This window comes from Mus caroli, chromosome 7 (assembly GCF_900094665.2).
Source record: "Mus caroli chromosome 7, CAROLI_EIJ_v1.1, whole genome shotgun sequence".
NCBI classification, from domain to species: Eukaryota; Metazoa; Chordata; class Mammalia; order Rodentia; family Muridae; genus Mus; species Mus caroli.
The window spans coordinates 76,251,215-76,276,405 of NC_034576.1; the positions used below are offsets into that span (position 1 = coordinate 76,251,215).

The 25,191-nt window shown below is 46.6% G+C and overlaps 1 protein-coding gene across 1 annotated transcript in view; it reads left to right on the plus strand.

Moving 5' to 3' along the window:
• Positions 1-871: 871 nt before the first annotated feature.
• The window catches only part of Fam174b (family with sequence similarity 174 member B), a 38,747-nt gene continuing 14,427 nt past the window's right edge, over positions 872-25,191 (plus strand). The window contains exon 1 of the mRNA XM_021167807.2: positions 872-1,995. Coding sequence (XP_021023466.1) covers positions 1,670-1,995 — 326 coding nt within the window. The 5' untranslated portion in view covers positions 872-1,669. The remainder of the gene's footprint in view (positions 1,996-25,191) is intronic.

The window sequence follows — 25,191 nt, forward strand, 5'->3', positions numbered from 1 at the left end:
TCAGAGCTGGAATACTTTAACCATAGGATTTTTCTTTTCCTTTTTCTGCTTTTGGGTCTGGATCTTACCACACAGTTCTGGCTGTCTGGGAACTCACTATGTAGACCAGGAGGGCATCAGACTCATAGACATCTGTCTGCCTCTGCCTCCTCAGTGCTGGGATTAATGGTGTGCTCTGTCTAGCAGATGATCTTTCTCTCTCATCCCTGTAGCATGCTTGAAAACACTCGATACACAAAGTGCTTGGTGGGCAATGACTTCTGGGAATCTCAATATTGTTCACCCCACCCCCACTGTATATGGCAGACAGCTGTTAGGTGGCCCTGATGCTCCGGCTTCCTGTTATTTACGTCATTGTGACGCCTTCTTTCCTGAATTGTGAACAAAGAGTGGTGGTGTGCATCTAAGGAACAGATTCAGGAGAAGGTGTGGGGATGTCACATCTGTAAGTTTTACAGAACTGTCTTCTATCCTGCTCCCTGAATTTATTGCTAACTGGGCTTGAACACTTTGAAGATGCAAAACGCTCTGTTGGAAATTCTCACCGTTAGAACTTAGGGCAGCTTCTGACAGACAGAGATGGGGAATGGAGGTTCGGGTCTAGCAGTTTGTGAAGAGCTGAATCAGCCAGGGAAAGCCAGTTGAGCTCAGGGACAGATTAGCTCCCATGTGAACCTTTTAAGGAGATCTGGAGGGGGTGTTAGTTTGATCTTAAACTTAACAAGATACCTTAAAACAGGAGAACCCAGATAAGCTGGGTCTGAGATAACATATGGGGATTGTGGTGACCTACCAGGCTTTGGGATAATTTGTTATGGAAGCTTGGTTATGTAACTATAGACAATGAATGCATCGTTATATTTGTCTGTTTCTCTAGCAGGACCAGAAATGAGCTGATCAAAGTCTCTTGGTCCTTGTTCTATATGTTTGGATATTTACTGATCATTGGGGAGTGCCTTCCAGATCATCCAAGGGTCTGTAACTGTTGCTTCAGGAACCCACTCAACACTGTATCAATTCCTGGGCTCCCAAGAGAACGGTCTTTCCCCACCCCAACATTACTTAGTTTATATACCAGAGACAGAACCACAATAAATTACTCCTTGGAGTTTGAAACTTAAGTCTGGACTGGAGAACGAGAGATTACTTCCAAAGGTTCACCAGCTGAAGTGCAAAGCGCTTGCAAACTCTAGGTGGGAAATCTGGGTTCCTGTGAGCTGACTCCCTGCGTGCTAAATCAACAAACCAGGGCAAAAGAATACCTGTTTCCAGAGAGGGCTGCCATACTGAAAGAAATAAATCGCGTGAACAGTTCATCATACTGCCTGCCGGAGCAGAGTGAGCCAAGCAGTTAGGAGTCCTCCATGGGGTCTTAGGTCCTGATCGGGCTGGGCTACCCAGGGGCGGAGCGCAGCGGGGACCCAGCCGAGGTCTGCCCCGCCCACGCGGGGCCGAAGCCCGTCGAATGACTCTGTGCAACGTGTTGGTGGCTGCAGCGGCGGCGCGGGTTCTTCCGGGCTCTGCAGCTTCCTGCCGAGCATCGCGCAGCCGCCTCGGCCGCAGGAGACCCCGGCGCAGGCCTCCCGGGTGCCAGCCTCTGGGGCTCAGGCCTCCTGGGTGCAAGCCTCCGGGGCGCAGACCTCCGCACCGTGCGTGCGCTTAGCGCACCATGAGCGCCCTGCCACCCCCACCGCCGCCACCGCTGCTGCTGCTGCTGCTCGCGCTCCTGGCCGCGCCCGCCGTCCTCGCTCGCAGAGCCGAGTCCGCTTCGGCCTCCCAGCCCGAAGCAGAACACCAGCCTCCGCCCGGTCTTGGTAATGCTACCCAGCTGGGATCCGGCATGGCGGGCGGGGGAAGCTCCAACAGCAGCGTCGACGCGGTGGTGACTCGCATCTCCAGTCTGCTTCGCGACCTGCCTACCCTGAAGGCGACGGTGATCGTGGCGTGCGCCTTCAGTGCGTTGCTCATCGCCTGCCTGCTGCTGCGCGTCTTCAGGTGGGTCGCGTCGCCCAGCTCCTTGCCCTGTTGGCTCCATGGGCGGCGTCACCATGCTGCTGCTGCTGCTGCTGCTGCTGATGCCACCGCGCGCCCGCCCCACCTGCGCGCACAGGTGCTCGCTTTCGGCGCGCTCTGGCCCGGCGCGCGCCTTTCTGCTCTCCCTGCCAGGGTGGGATCCGGAGGGCGGGCGCGTGCATTTGGTTCTTCCAGGCGCACATCTCAGGAACCGTTTCCCCCTTTAAGGCTGTTTGGTGTGTTCCAAGTCCTAGATTCTATTGCTTTCCTCTACTCACGGTTAACACCAACTTTGAGTTCCGACCACCTTCCGTGGAATGTATTTTTATGCCCACTTCACAGACAAGGAAACATTCAAAGAGAGTTGACTTACACAGGTACTCAGCGCTTGAGGGACAATTTGGACTAGGGTTCTCCTATTAAGAACTTTGCCCCTTTCCCCCTTTGGCAGCTCTCCTCTGTTTTACCAGCTCTTCCCCTCTTTCACCTACAGAAAGCAGAAGCAGGGAGCGAGGGATGCCAGAGGAACCTGGGGACACTTGCTTCACACACCTGATGTTGGTTATAGGTTTCAGGAGGTTTGGTGCCCCATGATAGCTTTGGTGACGGCCCTCATTGTTCACTTGGAATCAGCGAACGCCCAGAACGACTCTGAGCTTGGAGGTTTGAAGCATTTAGCTCAAAATAGTCCCAGCCCACACAGCTGTGTACTTTTAAAAGAAGGCATTTGAACTATTTTGCCAGTCTGCTCCTTATTACCCAAGAGTGGGGGAGAAGACAAGGCATCATGTGGCCAGATGTGAGGGGACGAAGTAGGAGATGTGGCACTCAGGCCCGGAAGGGAGAGTCCTTGGCTTGGGTGTGGAAGGAAGGAGACCACTTAATGAGATAAACTGCTTCTGGGTATGATCTGTATCCTCTTCCTGGGAAGGCATGCTTGTTAGTTGAGTTTTTTAGGTAGACAGCTGCCAATCTAGATTCTGATTTAGATAGGATTTGGAGCACTTTCCAGCAGGGATTATCCCCCTAGCGTTCCTTTGTCCATGTTGAACACAAGTTAAGTATTGTTGGATTCTAGAACACCCCACAGTTCTATGTGGCTAAAGATGGGGCGGTGCGCCTTGAATCTGCTGCCTGGTGGTCTGTTTTGTGGCTGTTGTCCCTGGTCATGCCCCCCCCCCCCCCCCTTCCCCCCCCCCCTCCCCCCCCCCCTCCAGCTCCAGCACGTCTGGACTGCTGGCCAGGGGTTCTTTGTACCTGCTTGCTTTCCATCTTAGCTTGTAGGCTCCGAGTCCTAGTCATCCATCACCCAGAAATCCTAATGCCACTCCCTCCCTGCCTTCCTTTCCCTGGTACAGGCTTCCCTCCCAGCACCAGGTGAGATGAGGAAGGTGATGGGCTGCACCGATCTTATAAGGCCTCAGTTTCTCCTGTGCTCTCCAGTCTGCTAGCCATTAACCACATGGAGAACTGCAAACATAACTTTCTGAACTGGGAGGCACTGTAACCATAAACTTCACATGGAATCTATTAAGGGATATTTGACTCCTTTTCTTTTTTCTTTTGGCTAAATCTTTGAAGTAACATTATTTTTTTTCCGAATTTTGATGTATTGGGTTAAATATATTAAAATCAGGACTGCAGATGCCACAATTCCAGTTCCAATCTGAGACTAATAATGATTCAATTCTATTTTGATACAAGTTTGCTACGGATTCCCAATTCAAATCACTGACTGAAAAGGAATAAATAACTATGATCTCTCTCTGTCTCAGTCTCTCTGTCTCTGTCTCTCTGTCTCTCTCTGTGTCTCTCTCTCTCTCTGTCACACACACACACACACACACACACACACACACACACACACCACACACAGGGAAGCATGCAGAAATGCACACGTGCCTGACAGGTTTAACCGTGTCTTCAGGTCTCTGTTTCTTTTGTTGAGCCATCAGGCTGATCTAAAGAGCAAGCAATCCTCCTGTCTCAGCATTCCAAGTGCTGACATTATGGGCATGGGCCACCATGTTTAGCTCTAGGTTTTTATATCTTTATGAAGGCTCTGGTGTTGTGTGAACCACACCACAAACTCAGAAAGGCAGAGGGACTGATACCATGTTGGCTTTTTATGCTGCTGTAACAAAAGCCCCAATAAAAACAGGAACTAAGTGGGAAAGGCTGATCTGAACTCATGGTTTTGTAGGTTTCTGGGCCCTAGTGCTGTGGACCTGTGGCCAGGCAGGACATCATGGCCAGGGGGTTGGGTGGAGCAAAGCTGCTTACTTACTGGTCACTGGGAAGGAGAGATGGTACACACACATGCTGTTCCCCTGTGCCCCTTGCCTGGATTTCCCCAGGACACCAAGTCTACACAAGCAGCTCATTGTTGTCCTCTTTTGTGCTGATACCTTGGAAAGCACCCTGGTCAGCCCCTTCCTCCTCCAGTTCCCAATGCACACTTGAGTCTAGAATTTCCTGTCCCTCTGCATCTCCAGGTTGAGGGCTATGAAGGGCAGGGCTTCTCTGTCTCTCTAGCACCTAGTGTCATTCCAGGAATAGGCTGGCATTTAATAAAGATATTTTTAGCAAAAGAATGTTAAACTCCCGAGTATTTTACATTGTTGATGGCTCTCCAAGTGTCGCCTTTGACTAGATGCGTGGTCATTTCTGGATGCCTGTGGGGTGGGAACTTGGGTGGAACCTGTTCATTGTCTTAGAAATGCAGAAAAACTGGGAAGAGAGTGTGGTATTATTGCTTATACATTAACACTCCTGCCTGTTTGTTTTCCCTGAAGGAATCACCTTTCCAGACAACAGGATAAACAGGGACCTGAGGAAAGAGTTTAGAAAAGGAAAGATCCATATGTGAAAACCAGCGTCTCTTTATCAGTCAGCCACACCGCTAAGGTCCACGTCCCCCCCCCCCCCCCCCCGTGATATTCTTTTTCTGATGTTAATGACTGGAAGAGGAGGATGAAATATATGCATGTTGGGATAGTCAGAGAATTCTATTTTCATAGTGAAAAAATTTAAATAACGTACATAGGACTGAGTGGGTGGCGGTGTATACCTGTAATCTCAAGATTGAGGAGGCAGAGGCAGGTGGATCATGAGTCGGAGGCTAGCTGCTACACAGTATGACCTTGGTAAAACAAAACAAAGAACAGATCCAGCCACTGATGCTGTCTAAAGATACGAAGGCCATCTGGCATGGGTTATACTGCTTGTCAGCTTGACAGGATCTAGAATGGTCTTGAGGGCGAGCCTCTAGGCATGTCTGTGAATGTGTTTCTAGATTGGGTTCTTGAGGTGAGAGGGTACACCTTAAATGTGGTCAGCACCGGTGGCAGGGGCTGGGGTCTCAGACAGAGTGCAAAGGGGAGAGTAAGCTGAGGGTTGGTCTTCACATCTCTTGTTTCCTGCCGCTGTGGCATCCCCGCCATGCTGGGTGGTACCTTCAAAATGTGAGCTGAAAGAAACTCTGCCTTCCCTAAGTTACTATTTCAGGTATTTTGTTAGAGCAACAAGAAAAGAAAAATACAGAACGTGGACTCTTTAAGAGCTGTTAAAAGCAATGACACGGGAAGGCAGTGTTGTGAATTAAGAGAGACTCAGACTATGGGAAAAGTAATGCCGGTGACAGTGTCAGCCGTGTATTGTTGAATGCAGCAGACTTCACAGCGGCATGCCATGTGGGCTCATTTCACTCAGCTATAAATATATGCATATATGAGTGTACAATGGAATATATTAGCATGTGCACAAACTTGAAAATGTGGGCCATTCTTCCTGTACGTATTTATATTCATGGCATGATTTGGTGTCATCTGGACTCCTTTATAGCTCTGAGTCATGTATTCATGCATGCACACTGTATCCTGAAGACCAGTGGGAAGACATTTGGGGTGTACCCCTGGCCATGATCCCTATATCCCTCATTCTTGGTTTTCCTGGTTGGGTATCAGGGTATGCTCTGTGCAGCCATGCCTCGGGGTCCTCTGCTTGTACCTGACACTTAGGATTGCTTGGCTTTCTGATGCTTTCCCATGTCCTGGGTATACTGTAGCATCTCCTTCCTCTGTTCTTCATTTCTTTCTTTTTTTTTTTTAATTAGGTATTTTCCTAGTTTACATTTCCAATGCTATCCCAAAAGTCCCCCATACCCACCCCCCCCAATCCCCTACCCACCCACTCCCCCTTTTTGGCCCTGGTGTTCCCCTGTACTGGGGCATATAAAGTTTGCAAGTCCAAAGGGCCTCTCTTTCCAGTGATGGCTGACTAGGCCATCTTTTGATACATATGCAGATAGAGACGAGAGCTCCGGGGTACTGGTTAGTTCATATTGTTGTTCCACCTATAGGGTTGCAGTTCCCTTTAGCCCCTTGGGTCCTTTCTCTGGCTCCTCCATTGGGGGCTGTGTGACCCATCCAATAGCTGACTGTGAGCATCCACTTCTGTGTTTGCTAGGCCCCCGGCATAGTCTCACAAGAGACAGCTATATCTGGGTCCTTACAGCAAAATCTTGCTAGTGTATGCAATGGTGTCAGCGTTTGGACGCTGATTATGGGATGGATCCCTGGATATGGCAATCACTAGATGGTCCATCCTTTCGTCACAGCTCCAAATTTTGTCTCTGTAACTCCTTCCATGGGTGTTTTGTTCCCATTTCTAGGAAGGGGCAAAGTGTCCACACTTTGGTCTTCATTCTTCTTGAGTTTCATGCGTTTAGCAAATTGTATCTTATATCATGTGTATCCTAAGTTTCTGGGCTAATATCCACTTATCAGTGAGTACATATTGTGCGAGTTCCTTTGTGATTGGGTTACCTCACTCAGGATGATGCCCTCCAGGTCCATCCATTTGCCTAGGAATTTCATAAATTCATTCTTTTTAATAGCTGAGTAGTACTCCATTGTGTAAATGTACCACATTTTCTGTATCCATTCCTCTGTTGAGGGGCATCTGGGTTCTTTCCAGCTTCTGGCTATTATAAATAAGGCTGCTATGAACATAGTGGAGCGCGTGTCCTTCTTACCAGTTGGCACATCTTCTGGATATATGCCCAGGAGATACCCGGTAGTGCGGGATCCTCCCGTAGTACTATGTCCAATTTTCTTAGGAACCGCCAGACTGATTTCCAGAGTGGTTTGTTCTTCATTTCTTTAGATTCTGCTTGGCAGCTGTTCACAGCTGTCTCTCTTCACATATGTGTGCTGGCATGTGCATATACATGTATGTGCATGCCAATGTGCACATGCGTGTGGAGGCCCCGGGAGGATTTTGGGTGTCCTCCTCCACTGCTCTGTATTTCCCTGAGACAGGATCTTTCATCGTATTTGGTGTTCACATTTTTTTTTCTGTAATTAGGGATGGCTATCAGCAAACCCCATTGATCCCCCTGTCTCTATCCACCCAGTGCTGGCTTACCGGTATCCCCAGCCACACTCAGGCTTTTAGTGGGTTCTGGGAATCTGAAGCCTGGCTTCCATGCTTGTATAACACATTCTTTTACCCACCGAGCCCCAGGACTCACATTTAATCTGATTTTTCCTATCTGTTTTAGTTGCTTTACTGTTTCTGGGATAAAATGCTGTAACCAAGGCAACTTATAAACGTTTAATTGGGCTTTGGTTTTTGAGGGTTAGAGTCCAGGATGTTTCTATGTGTTAATAAGTATTTTGAATTTTATCTATTTTACTTTTTATCACATTTTTATTCATTTATTTAGTGTGTGTGAGTGTGTTTATGAGAGAGTGTCACACACACAGAGAGATAGATAGATAGATAGATAGATAGATAGATAGACAGATTAGGTTAGAGGACAGATTGTTGGAATCAGTTCTCTCCCTTCACCGTTTGGTCCTAGGGATGGGTGGCAGGAGCCATATTCACTGAGCCACCTTACTTGCCTGATATATTAGTATTTTGCCATCCAGGAAACTGATATAAGAGATCAAATCTGGAGAGCAATGATGCATGTGAGGGTCCTGGAGGTCCAGCAGGATGGGCACTTCTGGGTATGCTTCCTAATGCCATTGTGGAAGAGCAGGAGAGAGAGGGGAGGAGGAGGAAGAGGAGGAGGAAGAAGAGGAAGAGGAGGAGCAGCAGCAGCAGATGTAGAAGTAGAGAAAGGATTTTGCCTACTTGTTTTGACCTTGGGAGATCCTGCTGACCTTGTGTGGATTCAGGGGAGACCCTCAGAACAGAGACTGCTATTGTCAGAACCTTCTATCCCAGGGGTTCCCTTACAGGACCTGTCCCTTTGAGCTTTGGGAATCGGACTTTTCCTCTCTCATGGTGTGGCTGCAGGCCAGGGAAACTTTACACCTTGAAACCACAGCTTCCCACTCTGGCTTGGCTGCTCTCCCAGTTTTACCGAACAGGTGTCGCCTTTTCTCTCCCATCTTTGTTGGCTGTGTGCTCAGCCCCTTCTTATTTCAAAATCTCTGTGAAATCCTCTCATCTGAGAGAATTTGTTTCTGTGCTTCACCAGGGCTTGGAAAGACAGAAGTCTAGGCCATTTAACACTGGCTGATGCGAGGGCAAGCAACCACCTTGTTCTAGGGACGGTGACACACATGTCACATACCCTGTTTGCTTCCCTAGGGTTTAAAAAGGGGTAACAATTCCTACTTACCTTGAATTTCTCAAACTTTCTATTATTATTATTTATAACAAGGAGAAAAGTTAAATATAAACAGTAGCTCCAGGCCTGGGGTGGAATGCTTTGGGCGGAACCATCAAGCTCACTGGCCAACCACCCTGATGGTGGTTGGACTCCAGCCTCAGTTCGAGAACCTGTGCTGAAAACCAAGGTGGAGAGTAACAGGAAGACAACTAGTGCCAACACACACACACACACACACACACACACACACACACCATATATAATCATCACCATCATATGACTGCAAACATCCAGGGGACTGGGGCTAAACAACTCTCAGACTTGGTTTCTGGTCGGCTGGTTGGCATTGTGGGCAGTTTTCTGAACCCTACTAGATATCCATTCCCCATTATTAATTACAGTACATGCTTCTGAGGTCTGGCAGGGTATTTAGAATAACACTGTGCCAAACAGGGCTCTGTTTTCCCTTCAAGCAGCCAAGTGTCCTGTGGCATTGAAAAAATAGGATTCTGAAGACAGAGGTAGTATCTATTCAACCTTTCCTTTTAGTTTCTGCTTGTGAGTGGGCAGCCATGTGGTCAAAATAATCAGGCAGGGGGCATGCACCTCTAAGCATATTTCACACAATATTGGGAGTTATCTCAGCTGAGCCTTTTGATGAGTCAGCTCCCAGCAAAGGAGGTGTCTTATGACTGCCCTTATGAATAGGCCTTTTAGGCCTGGGCACCTGCTACTGGTTCTTTCTAGCAAGTTGAAAAGGGAAGAACAAATCCCTCTTTAATTTAACCCTGAGCCCCTGGCTTACATGGCGTTCCCAGACTCCCAGACACACATATTCTTGCTCAGTGTAGGTTCTCGTGATACCAGACTTGTATAAGGCTAAGGGGGATGAGGCAGGGTGGGGTGGGTGTGTCCCACCAGAAAGGAAACCGTCCTGGATTTGAGCTGAAGCTTCCCGAGTTCTGTGTTTAGTTTCGGGTGCATGCTTGGGTCTAAAGATTTGCAAGGGGGACATTCTAGGAGCAGGCATTTAAAATCATGTTCTGAAGGTGTCACTTAATAAAAGCACCAATAATGTCTCCTAATCGGAGGGCGATCTGTCGGGAATCCAGGCTTCATGTTTATTTTCTGGGGCTGCAGGGAGAAGGAAGCCCATTCTGGGTAGGCAAGGCTTAGACGAGAGCCTTGACACAGAGAACTCTGGTAGGATTCTCCCAGATCTGGGAAGCCTTGGGCTCTGTAACCTCTCAGGTGTGAGCTTTTCTCACATCCAGGGCTCTGTTGACCGTCCTCCCCCTTCTGCGTTGTCTAGATGAAACTGAGGCTAGATGAAACCGTAGCTGGGAGGGATGTAACCCCAGGTGCTTGTATGCTCAGCTGGGCCCTTTTCTGGGCCTCCAGCAATGTGGCAGGCTGTACTTTGGCCTTGTCAAGTGGGTCTCCCAAACACTCAGCCCAGTAGCTAGGAGAGAGTTTGGCTGAAGAGATAGCACATTCTTCCTAGTGTGTTTCAGGGGTGCCTCTGTGAACACAGGTGCTGTGCTGAACAGGGAGCACCCCAGAGGCCCAGGAACATCAATGTAAAAGGGAGGATTACACCCTTCATTGATCATTTGGTGGGAAGGAAGCCACGTATTTCAACAGGGGAGCCATAAACCACAAGTGACTTTGGCTGGAGATAGAGTGGCCTGGGAAGGCATTGTAGAAGTGGAGGATGATTGTGGCTTAGCAGTGGAGGAGGGAAAGGGCTTCTTCCAGGGTTGGAAAGGCAAAGCAAGTATAATAGTTAGTTCTAACTGTCAGCACACTTTTGAATCACCAGGGAAGAGAGTCTCCAGTCATTGTCTAGGTCAGATTGGCCTCAAGGCAGGTCTGTAAGGGATTGTCTTGATTACATTAGCTGATGTGGGAACACCTAGCCTGTGGTGGGTCCTGGGCTATTTAAAGGTTGAAACGGTGAGCTGAGTTGTAGACTTAAGTGTATTCCTTCAGTCTCTGCTCTTGACGATGGGTGTGAGTAGATGCTTCAGGTTCTTGCCATGCCTTTCCCAAGTCAGTGATGGATTGTAATCTGGACTGTAACCTGAACTGAAATAAGCCTTTCTCTCTGAATACCTCATTTTGTACAAAGTTCTGTGCTGAACAGTTTATGTTACCTGTTCCAGTGAGGGACACTTTATTGAGGTTCCCATTTTACAGATGAGCAAACCAAGTCAATAAAGGTAGATGTATCTTGCTCAAAAGCCTATTGTTGAATGGGGAAGGGGAAAAGGAAGAGTCCAACTCATGCCTCTTCTGTTGAAATATATTTGGAAGACACTCAATTGTTCACAGTGGATTTAACATTACTGTAGGAAACTGAGAGAGATTTGAAGGGTTAAAAATTAAAGGGCTGTTTTCAAAAGACTGGTCCAAATGAGGTCTTCTTTGGTGCTGTGGTGGTTTGAATATGCTTGGTCTAGGGAGGGGCACTATTAGGAAGTCTGGCCTTGTTGGAGGAAGTGTGTCATTGTGGGCATGGGCTTTGAGACCTTCCTCCTAACCACGTGGGAGCCAGTCTTCTCTTGTTTGCCTTCGGATGAAGATGTAGAACTCTCAGTTTCTCCAGCACCATGTCTACCTGCCTGGATGCTGCCATGCTTCCTGCCATGATGATAATGGACTGAACCTCTGAACCTGTAAGCCAGCCCCAATTGAATGTTGTTCTTTATAGGAGTTGCTTTGGTCATGGTATCTGTTCACAGCAATAAAACCCTAACTAGGACAGCCACTGAATAAGTAGTTTAATGATTGGTAGCAATGGTTGCTAGGGAGACCCAGAAAAGGTGTTGGAAGAACAGATGGCAGGGTTGGAGATCTGAGTTGTGGTGGTGGTGGTGGTGGTGGTGGTGGTGGTGGTGGTGGTGCTGCTGCTGCTGTAGCTGATGTTGGTGTTAAGTGATAATGATGATAATGATGGTAGTTGATAGTGATGATGATGATGATGATGAAAGGAAGTATCTGAAGTGGGAGACATGGTCAAGAGGGTAGGAGAGAGGTCAGGCAGGGATAGTGCTTGATGAGGATACAGATGAAACATGGAGGTACACAACCAGTAAACCCCTGCCCCTTCCTATGCCATAGTCCACAGATGCTGTGCTACTGACTCCCTCTGTCAGGTGTCCCCATCTGTTAAGAGTTAAGAGGACCCCCCCCCTTCACATAAAGACTCCTAACTTCTAAGTGTTCTCAACTCATTTAGTTTAAAAAAAAAAAAACAGTCTGTAGGTCAGAACTAAAGAGAAAAAAATCATGTCCAACTCCTGGGCCTGTGGTTGGCCAACTCTGACTTGGGATGAAATAGAAGTGAACGCTGTGAATCCTGTGAGCAGCTGGGTGTAGGGCCTAGAACTCAGGGCATTTCTCCCTCTGAGAAGACTTGGGTTCTTGAAATGTTGGAGAGCTAGGACTGACAGGTCTCTTACTATGGCAATGGTGTGTGGATGCTGACAGGGTCAATCACTGTGTATCCTACCTACAGCATGGTGACTCCAGTCTCTCAGCCTCCTGTGGGCCACCAACTGTCACTTGCCAGTGTTCTCCAAACAGTGAACTCTACAGGTTACTTTCTTTTTCTCTCTGCTTGTCTCCCCTGCCCCCAGCCTCCTATACAAACAAAACAGACTCAGCCCTTTGCAAACACACCTGGTAGCCGGCAGAACAGGACCAGGAGCCTTGGTTGTGGCAGTGTTCCACATGTCAGACCCAGGGTGTGCTTTATTTGTCTTGGAGAACAAGAGACATCCTTGAGACTATGCGGGTGACAGGTTATTGGGCAGTTGGACGGATAGCTCCTAGATCTGTAGTCGAGCTCTTAATAGGTTGTCTGGATTGTGTTGTCTCTCCCTGTGCCTTCTGTCCTGGATGCCTGTGTTGGGATTTATCTATAGTTGGCATTATTTTTGCCTATCCCAAGGGAGTGGAGACAAAGGGCAGATTGGTTTGTTGACTATGGCAGAATTGCCATGGAATTGGGAAAAGGAGGGGATCCTGGTTGAAGTAAATATCATTACATCTGTCAGGGTTCATAGGCTTTTAGTAGAATGATTAAATATCACTGTTGGCCATATAAACCACAGCTAAGGAACTGAGACAAACTATGCCAACTGAAGGCCTGGGAATTGGAAATTTAGACCACAGACAGTTTGATCTGGTACTGATTTTGAAAACTGGGGGACTTGGGGACACTTAATATAAAGATTTGGGGGCCCCTCAGGTGAGGATACCTGGTGGTATAGTGTCCATGGGCCTCAGCCTAGGAAGGGACAGGAGCTGGCTGCTGCTGCCCCCTTTAGGCTGAGCACGGCACTGCTCTTATTATTATTTTATACATTTATGTGTTTGTTGTGTGGGTACACAAATGTGTGTACTATTTTTACACTTATTTATTGTGTGTTTGTTTGCACATGTATGTGAGCATGTGCCGAAGTGTTATGTGTTGGAAACTTGTGGGAGTTGTAAATCACCTTACATTATGTGGGTTCCCAGAGGTCAAACTCAAATAAACAGGCACTTGAGCAAGTACCTTTACAACACCTCCAGGTGCCACCGCTCTTCTTGTCTCTGATTTGAAGGCAGTCCATGGTCACCATTTGTTATCATGTTTGTCCCACATTTCCATCACACCATTTCCACCTCACGGTTTCCCTGTGAGGTGAGGGCACTGTAGTGTTTGGGTTGTTGACCTGCTGCTTTGAGTCACTGGGCTGGGTCAGTGCAGCTGCACTGAGGCAGCAACATGAAGAGAGACAGCACAGTGACTGGGTGAAGAGTGGGGTCAGGGAAGACTTGCAACACGGCACTCGGGAGGCTCAGTCAGAGTGTCTGAGGCAGAGCCCAAGCTGCCCGAGGTTGTCCTAAAGCTATTGCCATGGTAATGAGGCACACCCATGTTCCACCTGACTGTGTTTAGTTGACATTGCCCATCTGCAGTGGAGGAAGGTGAGATTCAAATCATACTGACTCATGGAGACACCTGACAGGGTGCTTCAGGATGGAGCTCAGTGGGCTGTGCTCACGGCAGGTTGCTGGGCAACGAGGCATTGGGAACAGGTGACGCTGGCTTTCCTGTCGAGATCCCAGCTAAGGTTGGACTCAGGCACTTCTGTACAGGATATGTCAGAGGCCAGGATTGGAAAGAAGGTTCTGGATTGTGTTCTACCATTCCTTACGTTTAATTGCTTTTCTGGGGAACCCAGTTATCTCTCATGTTGAGCAGAAGGTGCGGAACAGAGCTCAGAGGTCAAAGATCAGACATGTCCTCCGAATCCTGGACACAACCTCCAGGCATCAAGACTCACCCTCAGGGTGCACACCCATCGATGCTCAGCGGCTGCCTGCTTGGTCGCTCCAGTTCCCACATCCTGTTTTCATTTTCTTTGCTGTGTGTTCCTGGTGACAGAGGTGCCACCATACTTATCCTCAAGCGGCAGCAGGGCTGTAAGGGCTTAAGAATGAGATTGCTGAGGTGTGCACAAATGTTGAGTTGTTGATTGTGAGTCCTCAAGTCACCAGGTCAGGGGAACACAGCCACTTGGATGAGGCAGCCCTTGGGTGGCCTCCAGGAGAGGCAGCCTGCTCCATTTCAAATTTAACGATCTGCTTTGAACTTTTAAAATTTACTTAGTTTTCTAGAGCACAGACCTTGGTCTGGGGATGTATGTAGCTCGGTTGGTGGAGTGCTTGCTTACCATTCGAGAATGCCCAGGTTCCTGATATTGGGCAAGGTTGCCCATGCCTGTCATCTCAGCCCTCAGGACATGGAAACAGGAGGCTGAAGTTCAGGGTCATCCTTGGCTATAGAGCAAGTGGGAGACCAGCCCGAGCCTCTGTCTCAAAATGACAGCAAAAACCAAAGTTTATTCATGTGGTTCAACATGCACAAGGACCAGGAGGAGATACTAAACAAAATTCACATGTGTCCTCAGCTGTTTCCTTCAGTAGATGCTGTCGATTTCTTGAGAATATTTTCGGAGAGATAATATAGAGACAAGTTAATGTAATAAGCATACACACTTATCTCCACTGAGGCTTATCTCACATGCTACTCAGTTCACCTCTTTAGAGCATCCAACACCGTCTTTGTAGGTTATTCATAGAGTTATAAATCGTCTTTGTAGGTTATTCATAGAGTTATAAGTCCATCACAAAGATCAATTTTAGAACGTGGTCATCACTGCAGGCTGAAACTCATATCCATGATGGCTCACTCTCCGGATGGCTTTCCCTGGCACTAGGTGACCACTAATTGACTTCTGTATCATGTGGCTGGAATCATACAACATGTTGGCTGTTTTACTTAGCATTTTCTCAGGGTCTGTCTGTTTTGTAGCATGAAACACTGCTTCATTTCTACCCCTCCCACCAAATAGTAGCATCCTGTTTTTGTTAATGTATATCCATATTTTTCCAAGATGGATCTTCGTTCAGAATTTATGGGTATGTGTGGCTGTCTGTGTAGGGATATTTGCATGTGAGTGTCAAGATCAGAGGAGTTGGGTTCCCCTACAGCTGGAGTGACAGTGGGTTTTAAGCTGCTAGGTGTGGGTGTTGGGAACCAAACTTGGGTCTTCTTTGAGAGTCATAGTTGTATTTAACTGTTGAGCCACCTCTCCAGCTTTGCCAATCACCTTTCCTATATCCATATGTGGTGTTTGAATGAGAATGCCCCCATAGGCTCATACATTTGAATGCCTTGTCCCAAGTTGACAGAACTATTTGGGAAGGATTGGGATGTGTGACCTAGTTGGCAGAGATGTGTCATGGCAATGGGCCTTGAGGGTTCAGAAGTCCACATCATCCCCAGTTAACTCTCTCTCTGCTTCCTGCTTGTGTATCAGGATGTAAGCTTTCAAGCTACTGTTGTAGTACCGTGGCTGCCTGCCTCCTGCCATGCTTCCTGCCAAGATGGCCACGGACTCACCTTCTGAAGCTGTCAGCCCCCAATAACCTTTTTCTTCTCTAAGTTGCTTTGGCTGTGGTGCCTTATCACAGCAGTAGAAAAGGAACAGGGAAACTGTCTTCTCAGTTGGTAAAGATTTGAATCATTTCTGCTCTTTGGCTGTTATGATCAGTGCTGCATTGAACATTTGCATGTAAGTGTTTGCGTGGATGTGGGGTTGACTTGGCTTTGGTTCCAGAGCTAAGAGTAGCCTGCATGGCTGTTTGGTAACTTCTGTGCTTAACTTTTTAAAAAGCTGATGACTGCTTAGCAAACCATCATACTATTCTGTGTCTCACTAGACGTATATGAGGGTCCTAGATTCTTCATATCCTTGCCTACTATCTGTCCTAGAGCAGTGGGTCTCAACCTTCCTAAAGTTGTGACCCTTTAATACAGTTCCTCATGTTGTGGTGACACTCAACCATAAAATTATTTCACTTGTACTTCATAACTGTGATTCACTACTGTTATGGATTGTAATATAATATCTACTCATATCTCATATATGACCCCCTTTGGGGGTTGCGACCCACAGGTTGAGAACCAGTGTGACTGTAGGGAGCATAAAGTAGCTCATTGCAGTTCAGTTTGCATTGCACCGATTGGTAATGGTGTGACCTTCCTTGGATGCACTGATTGGTCACTTGCGTGTTAGCTTTAGAGAAATGTTAAGATCTTTTGCCTAGGGACTGGGGCAGATGGCTCAGTGGGTAAGAGCATTTGCTGCTAAAGCGTGAGGACCTGAATTTGAACCCTCAGCACCCATGTAAAGAGCCAAGTGTGGTCAATTGAACATGCAACTCCAGTGCTGTGCACTGTGGGTGAGGGTCGAGGAGAGAAGACAGGAGGATGTTTGGGCTTGTTGGCTGCAAGCCTTGTTTCAGGTTTAGTGAGAGACCCTGTCTTGAGGAATTAGGTGGACAGTGAGAGGCCTCTTCTGCACTCTGCACATGCGCATGGGTGCATTCTGCACTTTGCACACGCACATAGGTGCATTCACTGTAACACACCCATATATCACCCATCCACTCATACATACTGTGCTGGTAGTTTATGTTCAGTTGACATAAGCTAGAGTCACCTGGGGAGAAGGGACCTCAATTGAGGAATTGCCTCCATTAGATTGGCCTATGACCAAGCCTATAGGACATTTTTTAAATTAATGATTGATGTGAGAGGATCCAGCCCCTTCTGGGGGAGGGGTGCTATCCCTGGGAAGGTGGTCCCAAGTTGTAGAAATAAGCAAGCTGTGTTAGTCATAGAGAGAAAGTCAGTAAACAGCATTTCTCTTGGTTCCTGCCTTGGCCCTTGCCTGGGCATGTGCCCTGACCAGCCTCAGCAAGGGACTGTGATCAGGACGGAAAGCCAAGTCAGTCCAGTCCTCTGTAAGTTGCTTTTGATCAGGGTTTTATCAGAACATTAGACACCTAAGTAGAAAACACAGACAATTAAAAAACAATCAAACAAAGACCTTTAGCCTACTTCTAAATGGAATCACCACTTCATTATTGAGATGCAAGAATATTTTTATGTTATAAATGCAATTTCATCCTACACTATGGCTGTCTTTTTACTTCCTGAATGGTGTTCTTTGACACACAACATTTTTTTGTTTTGATGAAATCCAATTTATCTATTTTGTCTGCTTTAGTGTCTGCTGTCCTGCTTAAAGACCATTCATTGCCTAATCCAAGGTCAGGATAACAAAGGCTTATCCTGTGCTTGCTTTTGTGAAATTTATAGCTTTAGCTCTGAGATATGTCTTATAGATTTACATACTTCTTCAGAAAATACTCTGTGAGGTAATTTTTGTGTATGATGGCTTGATGTTTTACATTTTCTATGGGGGCAGTGGCTCCAGAACTTATTTCTTTGCATGTGGGTATCTTCCCTTTCTTTCACACATATACTGTGTGTCTCATCTTGGACTATATAAATGCCAGTCTTGGATATATGAGAGGTCAGCAGCTCCGTAACGATGCGGAGGCATCATACTTCATGGGGGTTGGTCTCTTGCTAATTTAATATGTAAGTTGAAGCATGTGATTATGACAAAATTCCAAAAGGGAAAGTCTTGATGGGGCTTGTACCCTTGTAACCCGACACTGTCCCCTGTGTGGGACAGTGTGTGCATCCAGTCATATAATGAGAGGACCTGTCTCTTGTGGTCTTGTCTTTTGTGTATCGTCAGTCACTTTGATGTTTGTTAAATGTACAGATGGTTAATGGACTCTCTTTAGAGGCTGACTTTGGATTTATCTTACGGTGAGGTTGTAGAATGCAAAGCCATTTGTTTGCTTTTTCCGCTGTCTGTGACCTGCCGGTTTTTATATCCTTTGACAAATTTTTCAATTAGACGATTGGTCTTTTTTATTGATTTGTAGGTACTCCTCACATCCATTAATGAGGTTAGTTTACACCTGTACTGCAAATTGGATGTTTTCCCAAGCGGATCGTTTATCTTGACTTATATTATTATTATTTCCCCCATGCTCCCCACTGACTTACGTGATTTTTCTATGTTTGAATTCACCATTCTTTTCTTTTCATGGCTTTTGGATCTCTTCCATGGTTTCTAGCAATAGTTTTATTTCCTACAATTGAGCCTATCTATCTTATTTGTTGTGATACGAAGTGGGGTCATTATAAACAAAACATTGGATAGGGAAATCTTTTCCAGAGTCATTTAAATGCTACCTTTATTCTATGTCGGGTTTCAGGAGGCAGTGGGGCCTGTGTCTGTGTTCTTTAGTGCTCTTTGTTGATGTGGAAGCATAGCTTAGCATTAGTAGCTCAGCACTGTGACTGTGGCTTTACTGTCTGGAGAAATCAGCTCCCTTCGTCAAGCTTCTGGCTCTGTGCCCACTTCTGTGTTTTGTTTTGTCTTTTTTTTGAGATGGTGTCATCCTATGTAGCTCAGGTTAGCCTTCTTAACTAATTTTGCTTCTATTATGAATCATAATGTAAATATGATAGGATATTTGATATATGACACCCCCCCCCCAAAGCGGCCACAACCCACAGGTTGAGAACCACTGGTATAGAAGATCAGGCTTATAAGTCACAGGTGGTCTTTGTCCCTCAGCGAGGTTACTGACAGGAGTCAGGACAAGAATTGGGTTTCCTTAATGACCTCAGGAAAAAAAATGGGGAAAACTTAAGGTCCCGTGGAGTAGGTTGGCTGCTACTACCACCACCAGAACTCTAGAACTGCCTGGACAGAAACAGAGGCCAATGAGGACGTTTGCAATCAGGATGGGCAGCTGGCTCACAGGCACAAGGATAAAGGCTAAGCTTCAAACCTCCGCTCTGGACTCCTTGGTCTGTCTCTGATGGCAGTACTCCAAACTGAGCCCACCCACTGGGGCTCAGTGTTGCTTTGCTCTGCCTTGTTGGGAGAGTGAGTCTCGAAGGTTTCTTTCCATGTCGCTCTGCCAGTCTTGGAGCTTGCTCCCCCAGCCTCCTTGTTTGTCTAAGTGGGGCCTGCAGGCTCACTGGAAACTTGATTCTGGCCAGCTGTTGAAGAGCCCTCTGGGTCAATAAATCCTCAACCTGGGGATGACATTCCAGAGTGGAAGAATTTAAAACATGTATTTATTTTGTAATACCTCTCTCTTATCTTTTCATTAATTTTTCTTTACTCTTGAGGATTTTGTACATGTATACAATGTGATCAAATATACTCCCCATTTCTGCTCTCCAACTCTCCTCATATTTCCATAATGCCCCCATCATATTCATGTCTTTTTAAAATTAAAAAAAAAAAGCTAGTAACTCCAGCTAGTGCTGCCCCATATGTGCGTGGGTGTGGAGCTACCTACTGGAACACCAGAATCCTATCAATGCCCATAGTCTCAAAAGAGAATGGTGTTCCTCCCAGCAACTCCTTACTGCTAGTAGCTCCCCAGGAAAGGGTGGGACCTGGAAATCACCTACCACATCTAAACTGGCCTGTTGGTTCACTTGATCTTGTGTAGGTGTTGTGCAGGTAGCCACAGTTGCTGTGAGTTCATGGGTGCGATGGTTGCCTGTGGCCAAAACACAGGAATTTACAGCACCTCCCTACATTCTCTAGCTATTACATTCTTTCTGCGTCTTCCAAGGTAGTCTCCGAGCCTTAGTGGGGGTAGGGTAGGGTTGATATAGATGCCCCATTGAGGACTGAGACCTCAGTCTCTTATTCTTAGTACTTTGACTAGTTATGTATCTGTCTGTTGACTACTGCCCACTGTAAAAAGAAGCCTCTCTAACCAAGACTGAGAACAACCCAGGTGTGGATGGATATAAATATATGTATTTAGGAGACACTTTGAATACATGGCCATTTAGCAGAATAACAGTAGAAGGCTCTGCCGAAGGCTCTGTGATTTCCCTAGCCATAGGCTTTCAGTCAGGTTTATAGTATCAGGCATGAAATCTGTCCTGTGGAGCAGACCTTATAACCAACCTGAAAGTGGTGGGTTGTCTCCACAACAGCCATGCCACTATTATGCCATTGGGCATATCTTGCCTGGCAGGCTACTATTAGAGCAAGCAGGGTCCAACTCTGGGTAAGACAATTGGAGACTTTTCTCCAGGAGTTCCTGTAACACCTTGCTGCACTGTGACAGTTAGCCAGCCATATATATATATATATATATATGGCCTTCCTGACCAATAAATAATTTAGCTCAAAAAGAGAGAGGCAAATAGCTAGAAAACACTTGAAAATGTTCTACATCTTCAGCCATCTGTCTTAGGTAGGGTTACTAGTGATGTGAGAAAACACCGTGACCAAGAGCAGTTTGGGGAGGAAAGGGTTTGTTTTGCTTATACTTCTGCTTCGTTGTCAATAATTGAAGGCAGGCAGGGCAGAAACCTGGGGGCAGGAACTGAAGCAAAACCCATGAAAGGGTGCTGCGTACTGCCTTGCTCATAATGGCTTGCTGAGCCTGCTTTCTTACAGCCTGGGGGTGGCACCACCTACAATGGGCTAGGCCCTCCCATATCAATCAGTAACTGAGAAAATGCTGCCGGCTTGCCTACAATGTGATCTTTCAGAGCTATTTTCTCCACTGAGGTTCCCTTCCTCTCAGATGACTCTAGCTTGTGTCAAATTGACGTAAAAACTCTCTGGCTGGCCACCTCACCTCAGTCAGAATGGGCATCATCAGTGGACTAAGTGGTAACAAATATCAAAGAGTCTGTAGCAAAAGGGGAGCTTCTACGTGATGTTGGTGGAAAGGAAAATCAGTTCAACTATTCTGGAAATCAGTCTAGAAGTTTCTAAAAGATCTAGACATGTGACAGCAATACTGTTTCTGGGCACATGCCGAGTGAACTTAATGTCCTACTACAGAGACACCTCCACGCACACTCTCATTGCTGTGATACTCACAATAGCTGTGAAATGGGCTCAAGCAAGGTATCCATCAGTAATAGATGAGCGCATAAGAACAGATGAGTGAGTTTATACACAGTGGAATAATACCACATGGCTATGACCAAGAAGCAAATCATGAGAATTTCAGGTAAATGGATAGACCTGAAAAAACAAACAAACAAACAACAATATACTGTATGATTTAACTCAGGGCACAAAAGGCAAACACCTTCCTCTCTCTCCCATATGTAGATCCCACTTTCAAATGTCTTTATTTGTGTTTAATCTGGAGTACAAGAGGAAGCTGGGAGATGACAATGGTACTTTTTGAGTTAGTGCACATTAAGGGAAGGGGATGATAGGTTATAGGTTAAAGTGAAGGAGAAAGGAGGAATACTGTGGGCACAGGCAAAACCATATGGACTTTCTATGTTGGCCTGTGATGGTTTGCATATACTTGGCCCAGGGAGTGGCACTATTAGGAGCTGTGCCCCTGTTGGAGTAGGTGTGTCACTGTGGGTGTGGGCTTTAAGACCCTCATCCTAGCTGTCTGGAAGTCAGTATTCTGCTAGCAGCCTTCAGACGAAGATGCAGAACTCTTAGCTCCTCCTGCACTGTATCTGCCTGGATGCTGCCATGCTCCCTGCCTTGATGATAATGGACTGAATCTTTGAACCTGTAAGGCAGCCCCAATTAAATGTTATCCTTTATAAGACTTGCCTTGGTCATGGTGTCTGTTCACAGCAGTAAAACCCTATCTAAGACACCACCCCAACTCTAAATAAAGACAAGGAGATGTATTTATTATAATAGCTTTAAGTCTTATCACTTAGGCTTATTCTCAACTAGCTTGTGACTTAATTAACCTGTTTATACTAATCTACGTTCCTCCATGTAGCTCATTAGTTGCCCCTCCTGCAGTCCCAGCCTGCTTCTTCCTCTGAGTCTGGCTCTTTAGTCTCTCAGGCCTGACTCCCCTCCACGCCCCCAGAGGTTCTATCTCTCCCCAGAAGTCCCATCTTCTAACTTCGTGCCCAGAAATTGGCCATTCAGCTCTTTGTTAAACCAATTAGGGGGTGTTTATAAAATATGATGCAGCCATATGAATAACAATACCAAAGTTGGGTCTGCACTCAATTCTCTGCTGGCATAGAAGCCAGCATTTGAATAATACAGATAATCTTTACACAGTGCACAAAAGGATCCCCCCAGCGCACAGGGGCATGGGAGAAGCCAGGTGGCAGAGGGGCAGCTAACTGAAAGGAAGGGTCCATGAAAACTCACAAGGTATCCTATTACCTCCCAATGCAATTGAAAGAAAAAATAATTGGCAGGATAGTAGACTACATGAGAAAGAAGAAGGGGGAGGAATATCAAGGGCTAAATGATTAAGCATGGGTGGGAGAGGCCATGGGGGTGGGGTGGGGTGGGGTGGGGAAGGGAATTACCCTGAATCACTGGACAGTTACTCCCAGTATTCTTGGGTTAGTAAGTAAAAATCTCCATATAAGGGAGAATGGAAGAGCTTTGAATGACTCCGTCTTGTTGGAAATAAATGTTAAAGTGTTCTGGAGATGGCTCAGTGTGTAAAGTGCTTGCTTGCAAACATGTTCAGATCTTCAGCATCTGAATAAAAAGTCTGGTGTGTTGGGCTATAGCTGTAGTCTCCGTTCTGGGATGGGAAGCGGGTGAGTGGAGGCAGATCTAGTCTTGGAGATCACTAACTAGTCAACCTAGCTAATGGGTGAGCTCTGGGCTCAGTGAGAGATGTTGTCTTAAAGAATATAGGGAGAGTGATGGAGAGGACAGATGGTGCTGATCTCTGGTTTCCATGGATGCATACCTGAGCCCACTAGCAGAAGCACAGAAAGTCACATAAAATAGGCAGTGAGTTTGGGTTTGAAGGAAAGAGTGACATCTCTTCTTCACCTCACATTTTCTTAAGGGATGCGCTCTGCTTTCCTCTCAAGCCACGGAGCTGGCTAACAGCCCTGTGTGGCTTTGTGCTTACTACCTTCTGGAAAACCCACTCTCGGGTCTGCCTGAGCAGAAAGCCTCAAGCTCCTGCCACTAAGTGGCTCTTTAGGGCTTTAAAAAGGGTTATAGCAAATGGGAAAATTGCACTGATCGTGGAAGCCTTACTGATAAAATGTTAAATAACCTGAAGGTGGCATTTATTATAATATTGGTTTTCGTTCTCTCTGTGTCTTCCTTTTGAGGCCCCCTGGCATTGGTACTCTAGGTCAAGTGGGACCAAAAACCCAGGCAGAACCAGCTCTGTGGAGAGAGCAGGGCTGTAGGGTTCAAAGCAGAGTTAAGACTTAGCTTGTTCCCTCTGATCTTGCTAACCTCTCTCTCCTCAGCCTCTCTTCTGTCAAGTGGTAAGACAGCTTATACTACCTGGGTCTCAGGGACTAGTGAGCAGGACACTTAGTGGTCGGCTCTGATTGGTTGTGATTGCTGTGTACTGACTAGCTTTCACCTACTCCCGTGTGTCCACTCTTGGAGCTGGAGGATAGAGCCAGATGTGGAGGTCAGTGGTGGGTGCTGGCCTTCCACAAAGCAGTGCATGTCCTAGGAGAGTCTCACTGCAACAAAAGTTTGTTAGGGGTTTGTCTGGATCTTTGTGAGGTAGGAATGTGTGAGTTGTGTTCGATGATACCTTTCCAGAAAATGAGAGGGGAACAAAGAGGGATTGAAGTCAAGGGGAGGTGATATTCTCTCTCTCTCTCTCTCTCTCTCTCTCTCTCTCTCTCTCTCTCTCTCTCTCTCTCTGTGTGTGTGTGTGTGTGTAATGCAGCTCTTTGGTGGGAGTGTAAATCACTGGTGTGTGGAATGGTGGTTCAGTAATCAAGGCAGCTTTTGGCTCTCTGAGACCTACCTTCCTGAGCTGATCCATATTTTTTTCTTCTTTGTGGCATGTTTCAAATCCTGAGTAGCATCTGGGGAGGAGGCAGCTGTGCAGTTCTGAGGTCTTTGGTTCCTTGAACTTCAAATACAACCCTACTTCTTATTAGCTATATGACTGTGGGCAAAATGATCTCTCTGGACCTCAGTTTCCTCACCCGGAAGACAGAACTGTAAGCGACATTGCTTTATAGATTATTTAGACGTTGTACCTATGGGAGCTGGGGAGATGGTTTGGTCAATAAAGCACCTGCCACTGAAGCATGAGAACTTGTATTTGGATCCACAGCAGCCACATGGAAAGTTAGGTGTGGGGCTAGAGAGATGGCTCAAGAGTTAAGAATACTAGATGCTCTTCCAGAGGACTGGGATTCAATTGCCAGCGTCCACATAGCACATCAAAGCTATCTCTACTTCTAGGGGATGCAAAACCCTATTCTGGCCTCCACTGGCATCAGGTGCATGGTGCATAGACATACATGTAGGCAAATCACCCATATACAAGAAATAATATAATAGTAACAAAAAAAAGCTAGCTGGCCAGTGCAGAGATGATTGGATCCCTGGCCAACCAATCTAGCCAATCAGTGAGCTCCAGGCTGTGTGGCGGGAGATAGAAAAAGATAAAACACTAATGGTACACAACACTGTCTACTCACCCACATATACGCGAGCACATACCATACACTCACACAGATGCAAGGAAAGGAAGTTGTACGTGTGAACACACTTGAGAGTTGCTTAGCATCATTGGATGCAACTGCAGCTTCTAGGCCTACTGTTTCCAGATTTCTCACATTCCCTCTCTCTGATGCGGGATGTCCAGGTTCTCTGTACCCAGGTCAACTAAGACTCCAGAGTCTGAAGGTCTGAGAAGCACTCATCCATCCTGTTTCTAATATTTCCTGCTTCTGCCTTGTGCACAGCTGGTAAAGGTCCTCTTCAGAAGAAGTGTGAGACTTCTACTCTCTGCCCACTCTGTACACTGCAGTGTCCTTCCTATTGCATGATGTGATGTGCGCTCTGCCCAGAATCTCCCCAAGTGTATCAACTTTTCACGGGTCTCAGCTCTGTCTGATTAACATGCCTGACAACGAAAGAACAAGGCTTGTGCTTTCCTGGCAAAGGGTATTCCGTGTCAGAGGGTTGAGTGTCTGAAATGCAGTTTCTCTGGCTCACAGTGTCAGAGCTGGTGTCTGAAGTACACATGAGCACCCTTACTGATGGCCTGATGTATTTGTGAGAGCTCTCCACAGAAACAGCAGCTAGTGCTTGGTCTCTCTCTCTCTCTCTCTCTCT